The sequence below is a fragment of the Malaclemys terrapin genome, chromosome 4, assembly GCF_027887155.1.
Source record: "Malaclemys terrapin pileata isolate rMalTer1 chromosome 4, rMalTer1.hap1, whole genome shotgun sequence".
Lineage (NCBI taxonomy): Eukaryota > Metazoa > Chordata > Testudines > Emydidae > Malaclemys > Malaclemys terrapin.
The window spans coordinates 121,348,713-121,376,289 of NC_071508.1; the positions used below are offsets into that span (position 1 = coordinate 121,348,713).

The window sequence follows — 27,577 nt, forward strand, 5'->3', positions numbered from 1 at the left end:
CAGTGCCTCCCATGAGCCTGTTTTTAGCAGTGTAGTATCCAGCTGTCTACCTGCTGCCGGAGTCTTTCCCCCAGTGAAAGACTCTTACAGTGGGGAAGGGCTCCAATAGTTGCCCACCACAGGGAAGGGCTCCGATAGTTGCCTGCCAGCAGAGCCTTTCCCTGCTGCCTCCCCACTGCCAGAGCCTTTCACTGCCGTGTGTAACTACACGCTGCTGTAGAGATGCAACCTGCTTTTCACTGTGGTGTGTAGTTACCCATACCTTATATGCCACCACGAGGATAGACAAGGCCTTAACTGCCTGTATCTTTTGGGAATGGACAGGCATTGAAACGTGGATAGTGTTATATCTGCTTTTCTGTGTGTGAGGATAAACTGTTCGCAAATCTGTAGAGCAAGATGTTGTAGGAGTTACATTGGTTTGTTTGTTTTTGTTTGATGTAGCAATATTTAGGAGCCCCAGTCATGAACAGGATCCCATTGTGCTAGGAACTGTACAAACACAGATGAAAAAGATAAGCCCTGCCACAAAGATCTTATATTTGCATTGTTCCCAAAGTCATTGTATTTTGCTTGTTACATTGTATAAATGTTACTTATTCCATACTCTGTTATAAGTAGTACATTTTAAGAAAACATGTATGAAAATGAAAACTTAAAAAAATTGTGTATTACTTGAAATTAGGGCTGTCAATCGCAGTTAATGCATGCAATTAACACAAAACAAATTAACTATTTTAAAAAAGTCTCGATTAATTGCACTGTTAAATTTAAATTAGCATTCTATTATGGTTTGATATATTTGGATTTTTCTACGTTTTCAAATATATTGATTTCAGTTACAACACAGAACACAGTGCTCACTTTATATTTTTATTACAAATATTGCACTGTAAAAAGGAGAAACAAAAAGAAATAGTATTTTTTCAATTCACCTTATACAAGTACTGTAGAATGTAGAATTTATTTGTTTTGTTTTTGAGTGCAGTTGTGTGTAAAAAATGTACAAGTCGAAGCATGAAGGGGCATATGTATGATTAGCATATCTGGCACGTAAATACCTTGCAACGCTGGCTACCACAGTGTCATGCAAACACCTGTTCTCATTTTCAGGTGACATTGTAAATAAGAAGCAAGCAGCATTATCTCCCATAAATGTAAACAAACTTGTTTGTCTTAGTGATTGGCTGAACAAGAAATAGGACTGAGTGGACAGGTGAATTGAAAAATGCTATTTCTTTTGTTTTTCTTTTTTACAGTGCAAATGTTAGTAATGAACAATAATATAAAGTGAGCACTGTACATGTTGTATTCTGTGTTGTAACTGAAATCAATATATTTGAAAATGTAGAAAAAACTCCAAAATATTTATAATTTTAAATTGGTATTCTATTATTAAGTGTGATTAATACTGTGATTCATCATTTTTTTTAAATCTCGTGATTAATTGCTCTTTTTTAATAGTTTGCCAGCCCTACTTGAAATGTACTCTAAAATATAATAAGTACTGCTATACGCATCAGTAATTTTGAGTGCAAAATATTTCTCCCTGTAGTTGCTGCTTTGGTGAAGTCTCTCCCCCTCCGCCCCCATTTTTTTTTTAACTGGCCTTTCCTTTTCTCTCCATTGTAAGTTTAACTATTGTATAGATGTGGAATGGCTCATAAGACAGTATCCACAGGAATTCAGGTATGACTTTTTAAGGATGTTTTATTAATATGATTTTAAAATAGTAATGTTTTTTGTATATGAAAATTACTTGTGCCTGGATGCACAAAAAGAGTTAGGTGGCTAGGTCCCTGTTTTAGGTGCTTAAGTCTCAGTTTCAACTTCACTGCAGTGCACAAAACTCCTGCTGAACTCATGTGGCACCTCGGTTTTTGCTGTAAAAGTTTTCTAGGTGCCTGTGTTTCAGTCTCTGAGCACGCACATTGCTGCCTCACTCTAGGTACCTGGGAGCCTATCTTCTGCCTAAGTCCTCTGACCCCTGGGGCCTAGGTTAGCCCACACTAAAAATGCCAAGGTCAGGGCAGGCTGCAAAAAAAACTGAAGGTTGACACTGAAGTTAGACTTACCAACCAGTCACAAACTGTGCTCCTGATCTCCCAAGCTGGTTATCAAGAATCTGAAAAAAAGAAGTCACACAGCCCTCTTTATTCCAGTTCTCTGGCTCCCAGTCAGCACATAGGTTCAGTAAAGTGAGAAGTTATTTTAAAAACTCTGCTCACTATACAAAATGTTCTTCTGATCCCCAAAGGGCCAGTCACATTACCAGATCAATATTAGTTTGGATCTTACCCAAAATACCACATTGCCAGCCAATCCTTTAGTATCTAAAATGAAAAATTTATTATAAAAGAACAAGAAGAGAGTTGTTAAATGGTCAAAGTGATCAGATACATACATAAGACTTCAGAGTCCATATATCAGGTTCTTAGCAGCATTCGTGAGTTTGCTGGCTTGTAGAGTCCCTCTGGAACACATGCAAAGCTTGGATGGGTCTGTCAGTCCTTTTCTTTGTTCAGTGCTTCAGTTTGTAGAGAAATTGCAGAGGTAAGAAGCAGGATTGAAGACAAAATGGAGAAGATGCAACTTCCTTTTTATATCTTTTACCATGTGGCTTGTACTTTCTTTGTCCCAAACACAAATTTACAGCACGTGGGAGTCCCCTGGTCATCAGCATGTCTCTACATGTCCTGCTGACTCATAAGTGAAGCCCCTGTCTTCTCTTAATGGGTTAATTGTATAGCTGATTGTACTTCATGGGTCATGGAATTGGCTAGATGGGCTGATGCCAAGCTGTCTGGGAATGTGACCCAGAAAAACAGCATAGCTTTGAGATACAGATATATCACACATTTATAACACACAATAGAAAGATGATACAAACGTATGAACAAGATTATCATACTTGGCAAATCCTATCTTTTCTACTGATACCTTACATGACAAATATTATATACGATTCATTGCAATTTTATAATATTGGTATCAATAATGTTATAAATGGTCACTCATATTCCATACTGTGTCGTAAGCCCTACAACAATTCACAAACCAGGGTAAGATAGGCATTCGAATGCCAAAGTCACATGCAGGGCCTGATCTGGTAGGAGGACTCTGGTCACGCTTACAGCACACACAGTTGTGGATGGAGTGGAGTGGCAGGGAGATAGTAACAATATTTGGGATTGTGATAGTACCCCGGGGGTCAGAGTCCAGTCATTCTGTGGGTGCTGTGCAAGCATAGTTGCTGCCCCAAATGATGAGCAGTCTGAAAAGACCAGAAACGAAGGGGGAGTGAAAAACAACATACAAGCAAAATAGTCCATGTGGCAACAGGCACATTTTTTGTTAATTCCTCACCTTAACTAACACACACACAAAGGGTCTAAGCAGGAACATAAGAATGGCCGTACCGGGTCAGACCAAAGGTCCATCTAGCCCAGTATCCTGTCTACCGACAGTGGCCAATGCCAGGTGTCCCAGAGGGAGTGAACCTAACAGGCAATGATCAAGTGATCTCTCTCCTGCCATCCATCTCCATCCTCTGACAAACAGAGGCTAGGGACACCATCCTTACCCATCCTGGCTAATAGCCATTAATGGACTTAACCACCATGAATTTATCCAGTTCTCTTTTAAACGGTGTTATAGTCCTAGCCTTCACAACCTTCTCAGATAAGGAGTTCCAAAAGTTGACTGTGCGCTGCACAACAAGATACTCCTGTGGCTGGTAAAAAGATTAAAAAATACAAACTAACAGGGAGAAACGTACTAACAGGCAGGCTCAAATAAATGAATAGCATTCAGCCCTAAAACTGGATGGCCTGGTTGTACAAAAGGAGTTAAATGTTGTGATGCTGAGTGTCTTAGCACCTAACTTTTGGGCACCTATAAAATCACTGATTCACAAATCCTGAGTTTGGCATCTGGGCTCTCTATAGAATAAATGTGGAGAGAGGCATCTTAGACTGCAATTGACAAAACCCAGCATATGCTAGAAAAGGAGCTGCTAAGCTAGCCAATGGCAGATACCAACAAGAGGGTGTGTGCTAAGCCCCACCTATCTCATGGAGATATAGGCACCTAAGTCCAGGCTGCAGGGAGGCATGTATCTCTGCCATTCTCAACTCAGACTCTCTCTTTCCTGGAGTTGGGTTACTGTGCTGTTTTTGGAAGAATCCGGGAGGGGGAGAAACTCACTCCTTCCCTTGTAACTTTTAGACCAGTGGTGAGGGTATGCATCTGGGCTGTGGGAGACAAGTTTTCCCTTGGCCTGAGGGGGGGAAGGGATTTGAACAGGAATCTGCCACCTGTCAGGTGAATGCTCTAACTGCTGGATTATTCTGATGTGGGGCTCCCTCACTCTCTCCTGTTTGAAGCTGTTCCACTTTGGATAAATAATTAGTCATTTGGACCAGAGAATGAGAGAGAGCAAGCAAGCAAACAGGAGTGACTCTCTAGCCTCATGGTTAGAGCACTCATCCAGGATGTAGGAGACCCAGGAGCTAGTCCCCCTGTTCCAATGACTCTTTAACAATGAAGCTTCAGCAGGAAAGATTGAGGGAGCCCAGTATCGGAATATATCACAGTCCAATGGTTAGAGCACTCACCTGAGAAGTAGCTGATCCTTAGGCAGAAGGGGGTCTTGAACCAGGCTTGTTGTTTTCCTCCTTCTTAAAGTGTGTGTGTGTGTGTGTGTGTGTGTGCGTGAGTTAATGAGTTTGTTAGTTAAAGGGAGGAATTAACAAAAAATGTGCCAGTTGCCCTACGGACTCTTTTGTTTCTATGTTGTTTTTTCACTCCCCCCTCCTTTGTTTCTTGTCTTTTCAGACTGGTCATCATTTGGGGACAGTGAGAATGATAGACCTCTGGGTGCTATCACAATACCAATTATTGTTAATATCTCCCTGTCACTCCACTCCATCCTCATCTTTGTGTGCTGTAGGCTTCTAAATAAAATGTGTTCATCATTCTCCTAAATGTCACTTTGCTGTTTCCATCACACTAGAAATGCAATGGAGTGGAGCATCAGGGAGTGAATAGGACTGTCAAAATGCTGTGGTGAACTTTGAGCAGGAGTGCTATGCAGATCATTGCCTAAGGGAGCCTTTCTCAATACTTCTGAATCTAAGATCTTCCCAGAGGATTTCATCTTCTGCTTCCTTTTTAGAGAGACAAAGTGGGCAATATGTTTGGACCAAGTTCTGTTGGTGAATGAGACAAGCTTTTGAGCAATAGAGAGTTCTGGGTGACCTAAAGAAGAAGTCCATGTAACTTGTCTCTTTCATCGAGTGCCTCTTCAGGTCACCCAGAGCTCTGTGTAGCTCGAAAGCTTGTCACTTTCACCAACTGTTGTTGGAACAGTGGAAGATATTACTTCACCCACCTTATCTCTCTCAGATCCTGGGACCAGCACTGCTACAACAATGCTGGAAGCCTTCCTTCTGAGACAGTTTCCCTTATGGTCTCTAAATCACTCCCACTTCTCTTCCAGCTGAGTTTCTAGCACCTCTTTCTCATAAGCTTATATCCTAATCACTTCTTTAAACTAATTCCTTGGTGTTATTGAGGCAGTGCAAATTATAGCTCCCTTTCTTTGCTAGAGTGTGTGAGACAGGAACCAGAAATCGTAGCTACATGAAAGAGTAGCTACGGTAGATTGCTGCCTCTGGGTAACCTGCTAACTGACCTGATAACATTTTTATTAAAATCATCACATTTTAATTTTGTTTTAAGGAAAAAACCATTATTAATAGTACATGGTGAAAAGCGAGAATCCAAGGCTGAGCTGCATGCACAGGCACACCCATATGAAAATGTTCGCCTTTGCCAGGTAATTCACTCTTAACTCATCATTCTTCTGACAAGAGAATATTGTAACCTCTGCTGGGATACTGTAGTACAAAGGACTATGCTAGCATAGATCATAATATTGTAGGGCAAATGGTATTTTATGAGAGTTCCATTTGTCTCCACACCAGTGGTTCCCAAACTGGGGTTCATGAACCCCTGGAGGTTCGTGAAATTTTACAGGGGGTTCTCAGGGGAAAAATCCCCTAATGGCAGACAGAGGTGTGCCTAGGGACCCTGGGCAGCATGGAGCCAGCAGCCCAGAGCCCCTGGAAAGGGAGGTGGATATTTTTTGCTGTTTTTAAAATTAAATAGGCAGCTAGTATTGTTTTAAAAATTATTATGAAGAACAAGTTTAAGCTTTGTTGTAACGTGCGCTGTTTGCCTGGACTGCTCAAGACTGAATGCTTGTGTAGGAGGAACTCTTTTTTTGTGTTGGCTTCTTAAATACCTTCATGCTGTTTCACATCTGATACTCCTTGATGAAACGTAGGAGCCTTGTCTTATAGTAGACTTATTCAAAGTGATACAAGCTACGAAAGTGAGATCTTGGAAGAGTGTTGCTGTTTTCATAATGTAATAAAATACTGTAATGATTAATAATAATAGTGTGTAATAAGCATGTCATAAAAATTATATTTACAAGATCATTGCTTTTATAATTTATACTCAGGTAAAGGAGGAAATCACTGGAAATATTCATTTTTAAGAGGGGGTTCTCGAGACTTGACATGCTAGTGAAAGGGGTTCACAGGCTGTTAAAGTTTGTGAACCACTGCTCCCCACCGACGATATTTTCCTAGTAGTGTGGTGTTATATAGTAGAGGATTTGTTTGTATATAATGTCATTCAGTACCTGATCATAAATCCTACAACTTCGGTGGGCTCCTCCACAATAAACATTCATTGTATTCAACCTATTACTGAAATAAAAGGAAGCCATTTCTTAAAAAAAAAACAAAAAAAAACCTCCTAAAGACATGGTTAGGTATTTGAATATGTAAATTAGGTGTGGCCTAATTATAAGTATTGCAACTACTAGATGCCGGTGATTAACAAATTAAAATATTGTATTCCCCAAGTAGTGGTCTGGAGTGGTCTGAGGGTGTTGCCCCTCCTCTCCCTGGACAGTGTAAATAAACAGTGTAGAAATCTAGAATTACCTTTCATCTGTAGTTTCCTGTATGGCTTACTTCTCTCTCCCCATGAAATACACCTTATTTTTAGCTGCCTGCAACAGAACTGTTACACCCCAGAAGACTTCGAGTGTCTTTGGAAACACCTCTCTTATGATACAAAAAGAGCATGGGCCTAATGTCTCAGTCACAAGAATGGTGTAATATGTAAAGATTATTCACTTTTAGCAATTGGAGATTGCATCTACAGGTGCTTGGGGTAAAAGTGGCTGTCTTGTAATTTTGTGATTTCTCCACTAGAGAGCAGTAAACTGAAGCAAAACGCAAGCTGCAACCTTTTCTCGTTTTAATTGTAGCAGGATGTTGTTTTTTTTAATGAAATAATTACCTAAGATTCATTGTTGTTCTAGGCTAAGCTGGATATTGCCTTTGGAACTCACCACACGTAAGTAATTACTGTGAAGCATGAAAGTCCAGTTTTAAAGATAATAGAAAATGCTGGGGCTGCTGTATAAAATGTATGCATTATCTCTAATGCTTTAAAGAACAATTCATAGGGTGGGAAAACTGGGTTATAAAGATATGCTTTTGAATTTAAAGGCTAGTCTGTACGTTGGTGGAGACTAAGGTTTCAAAGAACTATGTAGTGTTCCCTATGGTATTTACAAATGTTTATAAGTGGGGCCCTACCAAATTCACAGTCCATTTTGGTCAATTTCATGGTCATTGGATTTTAAAAATAGTCAGTTTCAAATGTTTACAGCTGAAATTTCACAGTGTTGTGGTGTTGTAACCATGGGGGTCCTGACCCAAAAGGAGGTTGTGGGGGGGTTGTGTGATTGCCACTCTTCTTCTGCTCTGCTGCTGGTGGCAGCACTGCCTTCTGAGCTGGGCAGCGCCCAGCTCTAAAGCCAGCGTTACTGCCAGCAGCAGCGCAGAAGTGAGGGTCACAGGATATGTGGGGGTGGTCCCTTGGATCCTGGCACATGGTAGGCACTTCCAGCTGGGGTGCCACCAGCCCTGCCCCTTTCCTACAATAGCCAGATATCATGGGGGAGATCAGATTTCACAGTCCGTGATGTGTTTTTCACAGCCATGAATTTGGTTGGGCCCTATTTATAAGGATCACAGTGCTTTGTTTCATTTCTCAGCCATAGCTAACTCTATGAAGGAGACTTAATGTTTTTAGCCTGTTATTCTTTTTCTCATTTAATATGTCATGGATTTCTAGTCTTTGATTTAAAAAATTATTCTAGGAGATTAAAACACGCTGTCTATTTAAAAAAAAATGTAAGTGGGAGAGAGGGCGACTTGCAAGTTACAAGGATAATTGCTTAGTCAGCAAACTGAAGGTAGCAGTAAATAATCAAATTTGCACATAGTCCAGGAATTAAGGCTGCTGTTCTGTAATCAATCTTGGACAGATTTCAGTAGACCAGGCCACTCAAATATGCTGCACTCACTTTTGCAGTTACAGTTCTTTCTTACAGTGCGATACAAACATGTATCTTTAAAAATATTTACAAATCCGGATTATGGCCATTCACTACAAAAGCAAGTTTAAAAGGAAGCTGATGTCTCTTTGGCAAGTTTTAAATGATGTGTATGTGTATATATATATATATATATTTAAGATGAAACTTGCATTTTATAGTATGCTTGTGGTTGACAGGATTTATTGCTGAAAAATGACACTTGTGACACTGTCAAGATTGGAACCTGAACATTGTCTGCATTGTTACTGATAAAACAAGCTAAGAACTTTTCTGTCTGTTAGTGAAACAAAACAGTTATGGTGCAATTCATCTGAATGCAGATGGTACCCATAATACCCTAAGCACTACTTAAGCAATAATAACTTGGTGTTTAATGGTGCCTATGCTGGTTTACAGGTTATCTGAACTGGAATGAATTTAATCCTTGATGCTATGTCAGTACACATCGTCCCATGATCACATATAGTTTAACAGAGGAGAAAGGCCACTTCTATATGGTTGGGACCTCTCCTTTCCCCCCATATTGATATCATTGCTGTTTTCCAGTGGCATTTTTTATTCCTGTACAACTTAGGTTTTAGACATGTCAGAAAAGGCTCTTGCAGAGTGAAATTTCGAGACATCTCTGACATGTCTTTTCTTCTATCTATTCTTTGGTTTAGAAAAAAATTCTAGGAGAATCAAACAGGTTTGCTTTAGAAAAAGAAAACAAAACTGGGACCAAAAGGATTAGATTTTTAAGTAACTGCTCCAAATAGGAGTTTCAGAAAATGGGAAAACTGTGTCACAAATAGACTCTTTACAACTTGGTGTAGCAGAGTATTGAGTTTGCAACCTGCAAGCCAAAAGTAGAAAACTTCCTTAGTCACTGGATACTTTCTGGGTTTGAGATAGAAAAAGGTACTTCTTGGACTTCAGACATTCCAACACCTAGCTCTGTTGAAACTGGTTACAAATTTCCATGGAAACTTATAAAAAGGTGAAAAAAAAAGCTAAAAAGTGGGTTTGAAAGGATGAATGTCTTAAATGAACTTCCTCATGAATTTCCCTGCAGCTGACCTTCCTCTTGTTTATGCAGAGAGGGGAAAGCAAGAGAGGGGGAAAGAAATCAGTACTTGTAACAAATAAAAGAGTCATACTGTTCCAGTCAGTTTCTCTTTTTGGATGAGACAGGCTGTTGTCGGTTTCTGAGTCAAAGAAGTTAGGCTGCAGGAATGAGTGGTTATTCTTAAAATTACGTTATTTATTTAAACAGAAAGCAGTTCTTAACCTTAACAATAGCACAGCTGGCACTCCACTATCATCCTTTTAAAAAAAGCCTTCAAATGTTTTTGTCTATAATTAGTTAAATGGTATGAATAACATTGTGTAGCATAGCATGAAGATCCCATCTTCATTAAAGTATTCTCTGTCTGCGGCATTTTATTTTGTTCCCTCCAATATATTTTAAGTTGTTTTAAATGATCATATTAAATATTATAGTTCTATTCGACCCTAATGTTTTTAAAAGGTGCATCCTCTGACTGCCTTTCAAAAGCGCATTACCCAAAAGACCTGGTCCATTGCAGATGAAGCTTTGAGGTCTCCTGTGGGCCCAGCAACTGAAAATATTTTAATCGCAGACCTTGGAACATAACAAATCCCTTCTCATTCCAAGACAAATGGAGAAGACTGTAACATGGGGGTGTATCTTTTCTTTGTATGTTTCTGTTGGTTTGCTTTTGTGGATTCAGGCTTCAAGCACTGTGTTTTAGAGGTTGCTGAAAGAATATTTTTGACAGCTGCCATTAACTTTAAGTTGATCATTCTTATAAAGATTAGACTTTTTCATAGAAGTGTAGGACTGGAAGGGATCTTGAGAGGTCATCTAGTCCAGTCCCCTGCACTCATGGCATGATTATTATCTAGACCATCCCTGACAGGTGTTTGTCTAACCTGCTCTTAAAAATCTCCAGTGATGGAGATTCCACAACCTCCCTGGGCAATTTATGTCCGAGCTTAACTACCCTGATAGGAAGTTTTTCCTAATGTCCAACCTAAACTGCCCCTGCTGCAATGTAAGCCCATTGCTTTTTGTCCTACCCTCAGAGGTTAAGGAGAACAATTTTTCTCTCTCCTCTTTGTAACAACCTTTTATGTACTTGAAAACTCTTATCATGTCCCCTCCCAGTCTTCTTTCCAGACTAAACAAACAAAATTTTTTTTCAATCTTCCCTCATAGGTCATGTTTTCTAGACCTTTAATCATTTTTGTTGCTTTTCTATGGACTTTCTCCAATTTGTCCACATCTTTCCTGAAATGTGGTGTCCAGAACAGGACACAAAACTTCAGTTGAGGTCTAATCAGTGCCGAGTAGAGCGGAAGAATTACTTTTCATGTCTTGCTTACAACACTCTTGCTAATACATCCCAGAATGATGTTTGCTTTTGTTGCAACAGTGTTACACTGTGGACTTATATGTAGCTTGTGATCCACTGTGACCCCTCCCCCCCCCCGATCCCTTTCTGCAGTGCTTCTCCCTAGGCAGTCATTTCCCCTTTTGTATGTGTGCAACTGATTGTTCCTTCCTAAGTGGAGTACTTTGCATGTGTCCTTCAGACCATTTCTCCAGTTTGTCCAGATCATTTTGAATTTTAATCCTGTTCTCCATAGCACTTGCAACCCTCCCAACTTGGTATCGTCCGCAAACTTTGTAAGTGTAGCTCTATCTAGGTTGTATTTCCTTAGTTTGTTTATGAGAGGGTCATGCAAGATAGTATCAAAAGCTATACTAAAGTCAAGATATACCACATCTACCGCTTCCCCCTATCCACAAGGCTTGTTACCCTGTCAAAGAAAGCTATTAGGTTGGTTTGGTTTGGCACAATTCGTTCTTGACAAATGCATGCTGACTGTTACTTATTACCTTATTATCTTCTAGGTGTTTGCAAATTGAATGCTTAATTATTTGCTCCATTATCTTTTTGGGTACAGAAGTTAGGCTGACTTTGACACAAACTGTAATGTAAAAATGCTTATTTCATAGTCCAGCCACACTGGGTAAAGAATTTGATGTATGAGTTTCCTGAAACTACATTTTGTTGAGATCCCTAACTACATTGCCTTAACTATGTCATGAGCACAAGTGAAACTACAATATCGATTTTCAGTAATGGGTGTTTTAATCCCAGTTTGCTGAACACTAATGTTCAAAGATTAAAGCAAAATTTCTGAAGATAGTATCAGCCACATGAGTTTAGAGTTATATTCTGTAATAGTTAAGAGACTGCATGATACTATGCTAAGGAAGAGATGGAGGTCCCTTGTAAACCTCTGTTTTCACTGCAGGGGTGTGTGTGCAGGCGTATGTATATACCTGTGTGTTCGTGTTCTCTCTCTCTCTCTAAAATAATATTGCAGGATCCAGGTCTCTCTTTTTTTTTTTTTTTTTTTTTTATATTTTCCAGGTCAGTTATATGACAGGCTCAGGAGTCAGGCTGCCTAGACCTTACAAAGGCTCCAGTCCTTCATAGTGCAGTTAATTATCCAAATGATTTGGGAGGAATGGGGTTTAATAGAGCAATCTTTTGAATTTTTATTGTGCTTTGTATTTTCTTACTATGATACTTCATGAATTTTGTGCACTTATTTCTAAGGAAAATGATGTTGTTGTTATACGAAGAAGGTCTTCGAGTTGTGATACACACATCCAATCTTATTGATGCTGATTGGGACCAGAAAACTCAGGGGTAAGCAACCATTTTTTTTGTTATAGTAGAGGCTTTGCTACCTACCAGTTGTTAAACAAGGAGGCTACATGTCTCATGCTGCATTGTGTGTTGAAGATGACCTGAAAAATGAAGTCAAGTATCAGGGGGTAGCAGTGTTTTTTGTTTTTGTGGATACAGATTAGGAGTCCGGTGGCACCTTAAAGACTAACAGATTCATTTGGGCATAAGCTTTCATGGGTGAAAAACCTGCATCTGTAACTTTCACTCCATGCATCTGAAGAAGTGAGGTTTTTCACCCACGAAAGCTTATGCCCAAATAAATCTGTTAGTCTTTAAGATGCCACCGGACTCCTTGTTGTTGTTCTTTTGAAAAATGAACATGAGGAATGGACTTTTTTTTTTTCTTCTCTTTTCCTGTTAAATAAATAAGGCCTGCGAGGTGTTCGTATGTAGTGTGATTTTGGGGGGGGAGGTTATCTTACTTTTACTATCTACTGTGGCTCTGCAATGCCATGTCAGAGGAAACTGGATTTACCTATGCAATCACAATGGACACATAACGGGGGACATGATTTGGACTCTCACTCTCTTTTATTGATGTTAATTCATGAGAATAGAAAAACACAGGCTGATTTTCAACTATGGAAGGATTTGAAAAACTGTGGTCAAAATTTTAAAATTTGGATGTGTAAAGTTAGCAACCCAAATCCTCATTTAGGCATCTAACAAGTGAAGTGACTATCACATGCACTAAACTTGTGCATCCCCATTGACTTCCATGAAAGATGCAGTTGCTCTGAAAATAGGGAAGTGTATTTAGATGTCCAGATTGAGACATCTAAATGTAGGCAGCCAAGTTTAAAAAAAATATATACTTGGCCTACTGTATGTTCTTACTTGTAAACTGACCAAATTTGATCTGGAAACAACTGAGATACAATTAAACATTCCATGATACCATTTTTAGAGCGTCTCTTTTCAGAATAAAACTGCACTTTATTGTGGTTGCTTCCAGATGACTGATTAATCATAGTTGTATTTCCTTAGGACTTGATTCTTTGAATACTATAGGTGTTTAACTGATTTTCAAAGGTATTTAGGTGCCTAGTGTTTTGAAAAAGCCCCATATCAGATGAGGCAACTAATTCCTTAAATGTCTTCACTAAAATTTCATCACCATTAAGAACATATCAAAGATGGCTGGCTGGCCTTATAGGATGAGTAGTATGGGAAGGAACTCTCAACAATAAGAGTAAAGCTCATCTGTGCGGGGAAACAGAACCTTCTCTGGGGGTGGTCCAAGACAATGCAATGGATTCTGCCACAAACTCGCCATTTCTTGCTCCAAATGCTGGGCACGTTTCTTTGACTTTGCATTCCCTAATTTAAACGCATAGCAATAAGTATATTTATTTAACAAACTAAAAAAACCAAAACAGTCAACAAACCTCTACCAAAACAAGACACTTGATTGTGTATACTTCTCCCTTTGGGAAGAGGATGAGAGAACAAACATGACATATGTAGGGAGTATGCTTAATGCACTATTGGACAATGCTCAAATATTGCCTTCATCACCATACCATAAAAAAGTATATAGACTAGAATAGATCTCCCCCTCTGCTTGTTTGCTTGCTCTGTGCAAAGGTGTGTCACAGTCAGTATATGCAGGGGACCCTAAGGACTGTTCTCCAGGTGCCTCTGGCGGTGCACTGACAGATGGGGAGAAGGAGGGGCAGAGGTGAAAGTAAGCTGGTATGGTCCGGTACAGCGTACCGGCAAGAGCCAGTACGCCATGCCGTACTGGACCGGCTTCCACAGTGGTGATTTAAAGGGCCCAGGGCTCCAGCCCTTTAAAGCACCACTGGAGCTCCGGCAGCCAGGGCTCATGCGGGGATTTAAAGGGCCCGGATCTCCCGAGCCCCGGGGCTCCCAGCCGCCTTTGCAGCTGGTAGCTCCGGGGTGATTTAAAGGCCCTGGGGCTCCCAGCCACAGCCTGAGCCCCCGGGCCTTTAAATCTTGAAAGGCCCTGCCTCTTCCAGTTGAGGCTATGCCCCCGCTCAGGACTTTGGCGTACCAGTAAGTCCTTTAAGTTACTTTCACCCCTGAGGAGGGGCCATGACCTCACTTATTGTGCAACGGCCAGTGGAATGGGCCTAACATATGAGGGGGAGTGTGCCTCAACTCCTGAAGCAGGGTAGCAGTGATTTATGTGCCAGGGAGTTCTAAGGAATTCTCCTGAGGCAAATTCTGGCACTCACACCTGAGGCAGGGTGTGCTTTAATGGCATGACAGACTCCTACATTATTAGAAGTCTAAAATTTTAGAAAATAGGCTGCCTAAAATATTTAACTTGGCAAGCTCAGTTATTTTTGTTGAGCCTTAAGTTTCTTTGTACTGTAGCAGAAGCAGAGGACACTTAGCAAAAATGGCCTTAATTGTTTGGTTTTAGCACTTAGGGGCCACAATCATGAGTGGGACTCCATTGTGTTAAGTGCGGTACAAATGCAGAGTAAAAAGATGGCTCCTATCCCAAAGAACTCGGTTAAAATTATGGTAATGTCTGAGATCCGAGCTGTGTGTAAGACTGTAAGAAAACCACAGGTTGAGATTTTGTTGTGGAAACCACAACTTTGAACATACACTGCAACTTTTAGCACACAGCAGCTTTTTATAATTGCTGTAGGTTTGAGTAGTGTTCTGATACTGTGCACCAGGTTGCAAAGCCACTCACTTAAATTTGACCTGGATGCCCAAAATTTGAGTAAGTGGCATTGCGACCGGAGAACTCAAATTTAAACTCCACACCAAAACCACAACTATAACAAACAGTGGTAGCAACTTCTGCACCAATAAATCATGACTTTCTTAGCTGTAGCTACATGTAAGAAATGTTATCCTTACCATATATAAGAAACCTAAGCAGGCCATCATTTTTTTTTTCTTCATTTCTGACCACTTCAGGTTTTTGAGCCAATTTCAACCCTTTCGTTGTGAGAAGCTGTCTTCATTAATTATGTAAAGATTGACCCATTTAGATAGAAAGTTCTAACTATTATGAAGAAACCAAAACAGCTACTTAAAAGTCCACACATTTAAAAAAAATTTATAGTCTCTCTACTGAGCAGATATACTCCCAGTTCTGTTGATTAAAACAGATACTGTATGGGAGACAGCATAACTGAACAGTTTTGTGAGGAATATTGGCTCATAAGCATTCTGTCAAGACAGTTATGAGTGTTTGGTTTCAGAGTGAGTTTTAAGTGTTTGGGGCCTTCTTAAACCACTCTTTTATGGTCTCCATCTCACTGAAGCAAAAGCCTATTAGGGGTTTTTGAGAAGCAGCAGAAAACATAACCAGTATTTCTGGTTTTAAAATGTCTTATTTTTTTAGAGATGCGTGTGACTTCAGTGCTTTTCTACTCTCCGGTCTTCTTTCTGCCAGTTGGATTTTACAGAGAACCATGCAGGCATGAAACCAGGCCTTTCTGAGTTCCTGGCAAGTTTCCCTACTTCTCAGTCATTTAAGAAAGAATAATTTCTTATTTATCAGAACTTCATCCATCACAATTTGTGTGTATTAACTCTGGTATCTAGTTGTTGCAACATGCAGTATTCCCAGTATGATAGGTCCAATTGGAATTGTAGATGTTTCAATTATGGAAGACAGTACATATCCTTTGAGAATTTAACAAAGGCTTTGGTTACTATAGCTACAGTGATGTGAAATAGGAAAGGATATCTCGATGGTGGGCTTACAGTCTACCCAGAATGCAGATTAACTCATAAGGGTGCTTTACCATTTGCCATAGGGAAGAAAATAAGACCCAAATTTTTTGTTCTTACAAAAGCATGTATGTGCTTAATTCTGGTTTGTGTAGTGGTGGTTGAAATTGGCTATAAATAATCTTCCCTAATCTCTTTCCCTGAAGGAAAATTACATTTTGGATGACAGTCTTGCTGAGGGACAAGAGATGTGTTTTTGAAAAAAGAGAAAATGTGTTAAAGCAACTAGTAGATTGTTAGACGTGATAAAACCACTGTTCACACAAATGCAGATCTATGCTACATCCATCACTAATGCAAAGGTGCTGTCTTTTCGGCCAACATATGGTAGAACTATTTTTATTGTTCCTGAATTTGAAAGTAGTATTGCTCACTATTTTGGAATATCAGCATAATGTTTTGCTTTCTGTGATCATGAATTGCCTTTGGAAACCTTGAGAGAACTTGTACTGCAGGGTTAAGCAACAGCAGCAAGGTATTTTCGGCATCTGTATCTTTATGAATACCCCTTATTATTTATATAGCAGTAGTGCCCAAAGGCCCCAAATCAGGATGGTGGGCCTATTTTACTATGCGAACACCTGGAAAGACTGTCCCTCCTCCACAGAATTTATAATTTTAAAAAGGTAACCTCTGTCCTACTCCCTTCTTCCTCTCCCTCTCCCCCCCACCCCCCACTAACAGCTTCCTTGTGCCTCGTTAATTTCAAAAAGTTGTCTGATCTTCTAATACTCTCGGGAAAAAACTCTCCCATCCTCTTCATAAGGCTTTGGGGAACCCTGAACAGGAGATCTAGGGTTGTGAGGAGGCTCATGGCAGCAACAGTAGTCTTCTATCTAGAACCCTAATACCCTAATCTTCTGAAGAGGACACTACTGACTTCCTTTGAAGGAGGATAGTGGCAGAGCCGCACCCTTCTCCATAATAGAAAGGATTTTGGGAGGTGACTGTGACTCACTCCCCTTTCTTGTGTCCCCACTTCTTCTGTGCTGAAAGAAATTTTGGAGTGACAAATGATTGTCCCCCTTATTTCTTCAAAGCATACAGACCTTTCAGGTCCTCTAGCTTTGGTTCATTTAACTCTCTGTCATTTCATGAATTAGTAGATAAATCTATTTTGCAGCAGAGCAATTTTCAATTTATAGTAACAATTCTGGATACAAGTATTACTAGTCAGTCCAAACACTGGCATTCAGACTATTATTTATTTAACATTTGTATATCTATAGCACTGTAGATTTACGGGATGGGGATAAATAGTTAAAGTGGTGCACGGTCTGTGACCCAGGGAGTGTAATTGCAGGCTAGTGTTCCAAGAAATTTATAATGGATAATACGTTTGCCATTCTGTTTTGACAGAATAATAAATTGTGCTCTTAATTAACCTTCCATTTATGTCTGAAGAGTGAGCTGAGTCAGCTGAGATTACTGTGCATGCTTGACAAATTGATTAAGCCAGTCATTTTATTAGTAATTATTAGCAATTAATAAAATGACTAGAATCATCCCCTAATTAAACTATTTCTATCTGGCATTCTGATTAGACTACTGGATCTGCGTTTCTTAGAATATATATAATGCAATATACGATACGTGAATAAATATAGTGCCTTAGTGTTTCTTTTCTACTTCTTTAGAATATGGCTAAGCCCCCTGTATCCACGGCTACCGCATGGAACCACTGGTTCTGCTGGTGAATCTGTAACCAATTTTAAGTCTGACCTAATACACTATTTGATGAGTTATAATTCCCCTACTCTCAAGGAATGGGCTGACATCATCCAAGAGCATGATCTTTCAGAAACCAGGTATGTATCATCTCAGGTTACCTTTTAATGTGAATACCTTTGTGCTCTTTTAAGAGGATAGGCACTCAATGTAGGTTATACAGAGTTGGGAGGGTTTTATTTAAGAGATTTCTGATATATGGATTTTAAGAATTGTAATCAGAAAAACTAATCTAGAAATGCAATTTAATATTGTCAGTTAATGTACGTTAAGGGGTACAAAGTTCCTTGGCTTTTTATAGTAATTTTAGGATAAGCCACTGGACCCCAGAACTAAATGAAAAATAGTTTATGTAAATGTAGAATTTGTAAGCACCAACTGGGGTGTGGGCGGGGAAGAGGAAGCTAGAAGACCCTCTGTAAACTATGCCGGAAATGCAGAGAACCCAACTTTAGAGGAGAGAGAAACATTTTCTGTACAAAAAAATTTAGAGAGGGATTTTCTATTAGCAATAGTAAAAGACTGTCTGCTAAAAAGCAAAGAATAAAACTGTATATAACTTTGGGAGAAAAGAAAGAAACGATATGGAGAGTCTGGCATTTGCTACCAGGCTAGCAATCAGAAATGGACAATAGTAACATAATACACTGAATACAATCCAGCTACTCTGTATTATTAATTCTGTTGTATTTATGTATACTGTATTTTGGTCATGCTTATATATCAGGCCATGCTGATAAAGTTACTTAAATTGAAATCAGTGTTGAATCTTGTAAATGAAAATTGTCTGTGTAAATTTCTCTCTAATGTGCAGTTTTTTAGATTCAGATTGAGATTTACATGCTAAATGGAAGATGATGGCTTTGTCTATAAAATAAAGTACTCTATCTTCCACTTTCTGTTCCTCACCTTGCAATTCTGGATGCTAGTTTGCTTGAAATGGCTTATGTCCCCGACTCATTTTTATCTCCTCTCTTTTATTTGGTTGATAATACTTCAAATCCTAAATGAACTAACATATTTAATGTTTTTTAAGAGTATATCTACTTGGATCAACCCCAGGACGATACCAAGGCAACCAAAAAGAAAAATGGGGTCACCTTAGATTTAGAAAGGTATTGGAATTGTTACATTCACTTTTTTCTCTTCTTTCTTATTTTCCTTCTCTCTTTTCATAAATAACTTTTGTGCGGACTTCTTCTGGTTATTTTTAATGTTTCCATCTCTTCATTACAGTTTTCTAATGTTAACTGTAAGCTACTTAGCTCCTTTCTTCCAACATAAGAAAGGGGGGGGGAGGGATAGCTCAGTGGTTTGAGCATTGGCCTGCTAAATCTAGGGTTGTGAGTTCAATCCTTGAGGGGGCCACTTGGGGATCTGGGGCAAAATCAGTACTTGGTCCTGCTAGTGAAGGCAGGGGGCTGGACTCGATGACCTTTCAAGGTCCCTTCCAGTTCTAGGAGATGGATATCTCCATTAATTAATTTATTTATTTATAATTTATATATGGCTGTCAGAATGACATTTTCTAAAGGCAGTGGCAAAACCATAGATTATGGACTCTATATATCATGATGACCGACTTGTTACATATGTAGGTAAATAGCAGATCAGAAGCCATTTTAGTGGAAGAGGAATACTTACCTGAGTAGGCGCATAGCAGAAGTTGTCAGTAGTCATGACCGAGGAAAAAGTCAAATAACATATTTTACTATAGAATATCTTTCCACTAGGGATTACTGTAAAATACTCTATTTTGTATGGTTCTGTACAGATTTATTCAGAACTGTAAGATACCTCATGTTGTCTGTTATAGGCACATTTCCAAAGTTGAGAAGGCACTCTATACCTAACACTTCTTTGGCATGTGGTAATTTCATGCTCTGCCATACTTTTTACCTGTCTTTCACAAATGTCAGTGACCTGCTAAATGTGTCATTTTGTCCCATTCATTTTCCACTCAAAGAAGTATCCACCCTTTGACCTCCTGTTGAAATCTGAGCTACACGCTCCCTCATTATGACATAATGGAAAGTCAGAGACTGCAGATAGTTTTCAACCTTTCACTGGACAAGAAAATTATAAAGGTTAGATCCCCCTTGTAAAGTAAATGTTTGAATATGTATATTTATTTTATGGTTGGAATGAAAAACTCACACCTTTTTAGAGTGTGAATGCAGCTCTCATCAGGAAGCCAGTTAGAGCCTCTGTTGTGTCTAACCTTTTCTCAGATAATTTAATTGGCATTTACATCCTTGTGATGTTTTTTGCATATTTTCCTAATTAGCTTTTCAGTAAGAATATCTTAGAAAGAATTTTGAAGAGGAAATTTTTTTTCTCCCTCCCCGCCACGCGCACACACACACCCCTTCTTTCCTTTCTCTCTGTATCACTTTCACTCTCTCCTGGGCATCTGAGGCTGGGAATTTTCAAAGGAGGCTAAAGGAGTTAGGTGCCCAATATCCATCAGATTTCAAAAGACTTAGGTGACTAACTTTCTTAGATTCTTCTGATAGTCCCAGCCTCCATTCTTTCAGGAAGTATCTGGCAGTTTTAGCTCATTTGAACAAAACTATTCATAATCTCTTTTCCTCGTGGAAGAGAGCATCATGGTTTTGAAACTAAAAAATTTTTTTTTTTTAGTTGAGTAGCTTTTTATATTGGACTCTTGAATAGATAATCCAACTTTTTTCACTAGTGGCAAATGAACTGCTTAATTATAGAGAGCATCAAACGAGCTTGAAACCTGGCTATAAACTTTTTGTTATGTAGTTTGTGATGTAGTTTGACAGGTTGAAGTCTAACCAAATGTTTTTATTTTCCCGAATAGCTTTTGAAAGAGTATACATCACCAATACCAGCACAAGAATCTTGGCCGGTGATAGGACAGTTTTCAAGTATTGGATCAATGGGAGCTGACCAATCCAAGTGGTTGTGCTCAGAATTTCAAGAGAGCCTGGTTACGCTAGGCAGTAGTGTGAAGACTCTAGCAAAACCTGATGTTCCTATTCATTTGGTATGTTTTCTAGGTGGTGGTAGTTGGTATTTTTATTTGTTTACCTACTTATGTGTTTTCCAGTGTTCAGAGTAGGATAACACAAACAAGTCTCATTGTTGTCAACATCAGTTTGCCATGATTTCTGAAAAAAATTATCCAGGATTTTCCACTTAAAATTGCCGAAGTGGAACAATTTTTTTCTACAATTATTTAATGATAAAGGAATAAAATAGTTACTGTACCTATGTGATGGACAAAATCATAGCGCTACACTTAAAGTATAATAAGCCTTAGAATCGGGCTTTCAACTTACAGGACAATTCTCCAATGTTTCTTAAGTCAGATATGAGACATTGGTGGTATATCAGCAGATGAGAATTAAGTTTTATTCTCTGTGATTTCACTCAATAATAAAGGGGATGAATTGGCAGAAAACATGGAATTATTTTCTGTCTGTAACCAGTAGAGATGACAATTTTCTGTATAACTAGAACTAGATCTTTGGTTTAGTTTTTTGTGTTTTTCTGCCTTTCATAATTATTTCACAATTTTATCCTTTTTTGTCAAGGTAATTTGGGCAAAACTAGCCCCCTTGAGTTACCTCTTGATTAGTATATAACCACATCTGTATACTGTATATGTGGCGACATTTTCTCTATCCCAGTAGAAAAACTAATTTAAACATGTCAAGGCTGCTTCCCCATTCTGAACTTTAGGGTACAAATGTGGGGGCCTGCATGAAAACTTCTAAGCTTAACTACCAGCTTAAATCTGGTCCGCTGCCACCATTCCCAAAGCTAGTTCCCTTCCCTGGGAAGCCTTGAGAAACTCTTCACCAATTTCCTGGTGAATACAGATCCAAACCCCTTGGATCTTAAAGCAAGGAGAAATTAACCATCCCCCCTCCTTCCTCCCACCCACTCCTGGTGGATCAAGATCCAATTTCCTTGGATCTAAAAACAATGAAAAATCAATCAGGTTCTTAAAAAGAAGGCTTTTAATTAAAGAAAAAAGGTAAAAATCATCTCTGTAAAAATCAGTATGGAAAATAACTTTACAGGGTAATCAAACTTAGAGCTCAGAGGACCCCCCTCTAGCCTCAGGTTTAAAGTACAGCAAACAGAGATAAACACTCTAGTAAAAGGTACATTTACAAGTTGAGAAAACAAAGTAAAACTAACACGCCTTGCCTGGCTATTTACTTACAAGTTTGAAATATGAGAGACTTGTTTAGAAAGATGTGGAGAACCTGGATTGATGTCTGGTCCCTCTCAGTTCCAAGAGTGAAAGAACTTCCCAAACAAAGAGCACAAACAAAAGCCTTCCCCCTCCCCCCCTCCAAGATTTGAAAGTATCTTGTCCCCTTATTGGTCCATTGGGTCAGGTGTCAGCCAGGTTACCTGAGCTTCTTAACCCTTTACAGGTAAAAGGATTTTGGAGTCTCTGGCCAGGAGGAATTTTATAATACTGTACACAGGAGAGCTGTCACACCCTTCCCTTTATAGTTATGACAAAACATTTTTAAGAAAAGGATTTAATGTAGCTATTTTAGCTCTACTGTAGGATTTTGCCAACAGCACTGTGACCATCTGGGTTTAAAAAAAATAAAAACAGTCCAAAGGAGGGAGAAATTGAGTTATGGAATTGTAGAAAGATCCTAGATCATTTTACAAACTGTATATATGAGAGTTGGCCATCACTAAAATACATCTTCCACTGGAGTAGGATGTAGTAGTCATTCTCAAACAGAAACATAATGTAATAGGTTTTGGGAAGAGAAGGGTAGAATCATTTTTCTTTTGAAATTGCAAGGAAAATATAAGGGCTGGTTTACGCTGAAAACTTACATGTTTTGGCATCACTAATCTCTCACGGTTGTGAAAAAGCCACACTACTGAGGGACATAGCAGTACTGACCTAACTCCCTGGTGTAGACAGTGCTAGGTTGACAGAAGAATTCTTCGGTTGACCCAGCTACCATCTCTCAGGAAGGTGGATTATCTACAGCGACAGGAGAACCCCTCCTGTCGTTGAAGTGAGTGTCTACACTGAAGCACTGTAGCTGTGCTGCTGTAGCATTTTCATTGTAGATATACCTTAAGTAGGGACAATGTATTTTGCCTGGAACACCAAGAGGCAACATATATAGTCCCTCAAAGTCCTCTGAAATCTTTGTGACCACAAGTGGAGAGAATTTTTTAACTTTAATCTAGAAGATGGTATTTTCTTACCACAGCTGCATTATGTTTTCTATTTTGGAAACTGATGAGATCCCAGAAACATCAATTTTGTTTTAAGTTCAAATCACCAAAGTGTTCTAAAATATAGTTCCCAAAATGTGAGGTGTTCTGTTTCCATTCCACATCCTATAATCCCCTCTTTGTGTATCTCCTCAAGTGGCAGTATCCATGTCACTTGCACTCCTCCATCGTTAGACATAAAAGAAAAAAAAAGAGAGGACAGAGTCTTGTAAACTAGAAGTTAGGAATAGATTTATCAGTCAGGGAAAAGCCCACTGTGACCTCAGGGGCATTACTTGGAATATGTTTATTGCAGTCTCTGCTGATTTCAACCCTGAATTTCATGGATATTCACTCAGCAGCAGTATAAGATAACTGACAGAATAAGTGTTGAATGTTTACTGGTTCATAACTAATTTTCCACTTTGGGTAGTTTAATTTCAATGAAATTTAGTTAATAGCTTTTTTTTTTTTTTTTAATTCTAAGAAGACTCCTGTATCGTGTTAAGTGTTCAGACTTTTCTTGCTTTCCTGGAGGAGTGTGTCCTTTTATTCCACATCATTTGCTAGGAATATGACTTGTCAGAATAGTCAGTGTTTAAAATAATAAGATTCTAATATCTTTATTTCAAAGTTAGTAATATTTTATTAGAACTGCATAATTTCAATTAGCTTTGTTTGATTATTACATTTTTTTTTTTTTTTTTTTTTTTAAAGATTTACCCTACTGTGGACAATGTGAGGCAAAGTTTGGAAGGATATCCTGGTAAATAAATGAATAGAAAAATTATTTCTAAAGTTTTTTGTGATAATGCGTTGTTAGACAATGTGTAAATGTTTCAGTGATTGGTGTTTCTTCTGAATGAGCCTCAAGCTGCTGGCTGTGTTGGGAAGACTGTTGGGTTATTGGCTAACAAGCCAGTCTTGTGATTTGTTTTTGGAGCTCAGACACCAGCACTGCAAAGCTTTCTGTGTATTGGCATGTAAACAACAAATCTATTCCAGTTTGCATGTCAGATACAGAATACTGTTCCAGGTCAGAACTATGTCTTAGTGGTACGTGGGATCTGGCAACAAATTGAATGATTTGGATGTGCTTGTGTTTATGCAAAAGTCTTCTCTACACTGGGTTTTGTAAGCAAGAACAGTAGAAGGCTTGATTCATGTTCAACCAGGGCTTAGACATGGAACATAATGGAGAATAATGTAACATATATACTCGTCCATAAGCTGAATATTTTCAGTAAAAATTGACGCATCAAAGAGCGGAGGGAGGCTTATAAACGGGTCTACACCAAAATTTGATGATTTTAAACTCTATGGAATCATTGAATTGAATACCTAATATACATTGTTGTATTGTTTACTTGGAGCGTCTGCAGGCATGGCGCTCCTCAGTTCCCTGTGGCCACTGTTCACTATTCCCAGCCAATGGGAGCTGCAGGAAGATTGTCGGGACGTTTTGTTTACCTGGAGCATCTGCAGGCATGGAGCTCCTCAGCTCCCTGTGGCCACGGTTCACCATTCCCAGCCAATGGGAGCTGCAGGAAGATTCCGCAGTTCCCATTGGCTGGGAACGGTGAACCGCGGCCACAGGGAGCTGAGGAGCTCCATGCCTGCAGATGCTCCAGGTAAACAAAACGTCCCGACCCGCCAGCAGCTTACCCTGACGGGCCGGGAGCCAAAGTTTTCCAACCCCTGAAATATAGGGTTGGCTTATGAAAGGGTCATACTGTTTTTGCTATTTTTACTTATCCATTTTGGGGGGTTGGCTTCTAAACGAATGGGCTAATGAACGAGTATATACGGTACTTATCCTAGGAGTAGCAATGGTTGCTCAGGTGATATTTTAACATTCTGTGCTCTACAGTTGTTAAGTTCATTCTTCCCAGGTCCATATTCCTGAAGTCAGTGTGCATGTTTCAAATTTGGGCACAGACCATGTTTTCAGAAATGTCATATCTCAATGTCTAGCATGTGATACCCATGTTCTAAAGTGCTGCCTCATAAAATGGTCACTGACCTGGCTGAAGCTTTCTTGTTCACTGTTTCTTGTGTAGGTGAATAATCATAGAATCCTAGAATATCAGAGTTGGAAGGGACCTCAAGAGGTCATCTAGTCCAACCCCCTGCTCAAAGCAGGACCAATTCCCAGCTAAATCATCCCAGCCAGGGCTTTGTCAAGCCGGGCCTTAAAAACCTCCAAGGAAGGAGATTCCACCACCTCCCTAGGTAACACATTCCAGTGTTTCACCACCCTCCTAGTGAAATAGTTTTTCCTGATATCCAACCTGGACCTCCCCCACTGCAACTTGAGACCATTGCTCCTTGTTCTATCATCTGCCACCACTGAGAACAGCCGAGCTCCATCCTCTTTGGAACCCCCCTTCAGGTAGTTGAAGGCTGCTATCAAATCCCCCCTCATTCTTCTCTTCTGGAGACTAAACAATCCCAGTTCCCTCAGCCTCTCCTCATAAGTCATGTGCTCCAGACCCCTAATCATTTTTGTTGCCCTCCGCTGGACTCTTTCCAATTTTTCCACATCCTTCTTGTAGTGTGGGGCCCAAAACTGGACACAGTATTCCAGATGAGGCCTCACCAATGTCGAATAAAGGGGAACGATCACATTCCTCGATCTGCTGGCAATGCCCCTACTTATACAGCCCAAAATGCCGTTAGCCTTCTTGGCAACAAGAGCACACTGTTGACTCATATCCAGCTTCTCGTCCACTGTGACCCCTAGGTCCTTTTCTGCAGAACTGCTACCTAGCCATTCGGTCCCTAGTCTGTAGCAGTGCATGGGATTCTTCCGTCCTAAGTGCAGGACTCTGCACTTGTCCTTGTTGAACCTCATTAGGTTTTTTTCGGCCCAATCCTCTAATTTGTCTAGGTTCCTCTGTATCCGATCCCTACCCTCTAGTGTATCTACCACGCCTCCTAGTTTAGTGTCATCTGCAAACTTGCTGAGAGTGCAGTCCACACCATCCTCCAGATCATTAATAAAGATATTAAACAAAACCGGCCCCAGGACCAACCCTTGGGGCACTCCGCTTGAAACCGGCTGCCAACTAGACATGGAGCCATTGATCACTACACGTTGAGTCCGACGATCTAGCCAGCTTTCTATCCACCTTAGAGTCCATTCATCCAGCCCATACTTCTTTAACTTGGCGGCAAGAATACTGTGGGAGACCGTATCAAAAGCTTTGCTAAAGTCAAGGAATAACACATCCACTGCTTTCCCCTCATCCACAGAGCCAGTTATCTCATCATAGAAGGCAATTAGGTTAGTCAGGCACGACTTCCCCTTCGTGAATCCATGCTGACTGTTCCTGATCACTTTCCTCTCCTCTAAATGTTTCATAATTGATTCCTTGAGGACCTGCTCCATGATTTTTCCAGGGACTGAGGTGAGGCTGACTGGCCTGTAGTTCCCTGGATCCTCCTTCTTCCCTTTTTTAAAGATGGGCACTACATTAGCCTTTTTCCAGTCATCTGGGGCCTCCCCTGATCGCCATGAGTTTTCTATCTCATCTATCTATGGATTTGATTATGGGCTATGTGCTCCATTGGGCATAATAATGAAAAATATCCACAGAAGTATCTTAAAAAGGGATTGAACTGTGAATCATTAATCTGATATTTCTGAATTCATTTTCTGGTGTAAATTGGTTACTTAATGTTTGGGGATTTGTGTTAAGGTTTTTCTTTCTGACAAGACAAACCATTTAGTATCACAGGAGGCTTCTGATTTGTTTTTTCAAAGGAACATTTTATGAGATGAAAATGGAGCTAATGTATTCTCCTACCCCCTCACTGTTTACTGAGAATGTATTTTTGGACTGTTTTCAAAATGTCTTGCAAAAATCAAATACCAGTGTTTATAATGTTGTTTCTTTTTCTTTTGAGCTGGTGGCTCTCTTCCATACAGTATACAAACTGCACAGAAACAACTTTGGCTGCACTCTTATTTCCAGTAAGTGAAACTGTCTCTTGATCCTTTACAGCATTGATTTCCAGACAGTATGGTTAAACTTACATTATTATAATACATTGTGGTGTGGAATGCAAATTTAGGCAAATTGGTCAGATGCCTTGTGGGATTTTAGACTCGTTAAACAATTTATTTGCTTCCAAATCTAGCTTTGTTTTGCGTACCACACAGGGATTCAGTATATGCTCTGTCACAAGAACTCGCAGACACTATGAAATCCTGTTATGAAATGTCCAGATCAGCTAATCACCAGAAATTTACTTTTAAAACTGAAATCTAAGACGTTGTATAAATCTTCCTTTCCGACCTGGAACGATGATATGATTGTACTGCTATTTTGCCCTGAGCCCCATATCCTCCAGATCTGGGCAGGAGTTTTCTGATATTGGTCCCAACTGAAGCTGGTCTGAACAGGATCAGGAAGATCTTGTTACTGCAATGCAGCAGCTATGGTGCAAGCCAGACCCTTATTTATTTATATAACATATTTATGACCTCATTTGTTCTAAAATACCAATCTCTGTGAAATTCTGGTCCAGTTGCAGTCAGTGTGACTTTTACCATTGATCTCACTGGGGCCAGGACTTCAGGTGAAGTCTTTGAGTAAGGATTTATTGTCAGTACAAATACTCC

At 39.6% G+C, this 27,577-nt stretch overlaps 1 protein-coding gene across 3 annotated transcripts in view; it reads left to right on the plus strand.

Moving 5' to 3' along the window:
* TDP1 (tyrosyl-DNA phosphodiesterase 1) overlaps positions 1-27,577 on the plus strand; it is a 116,011-nt gene that overhangs the window by 4,428 nt on the left and 84,006 nt on the right. For all 3 annotated transcript variants that reach the window (XM_054027193.1, XM_054027194.1, XM_054027195.1), the window contains exons 4-12: positions 1,634-1,689; positions 5,743-5,839; positions 7,403-7,437; positions 12,124-12,216; positions 17,622-17,792; positions 18,749-18,827; positions 20,543-20,728; positions 23,668-23,716; positions 26,860-26,926. In XM_054027193.1, the coding sequence (XP_053883168.1) occupies positions 1,634-1,689; positions 5,743-5,839; positions 7,403-7,437; positions 12,124-12,216; positions 17,622-17,792; positions 18,749-18,827; positions 20,543-20,728; positions 23,668-23,716; positions 26,860-26,926 (833 nt within the window). The remainder of the gene's footprint in view (positions 1-1,633; positions 1,690-5,742; positions 5,840-7,402; positions 7,438-12,123; positions 12,217-17,621; positions 17,793-18,748; positions 18,828-20,542; positions 20,729-23,667; positions 23,717-26,859; positions 26,927-27,577) is intronic.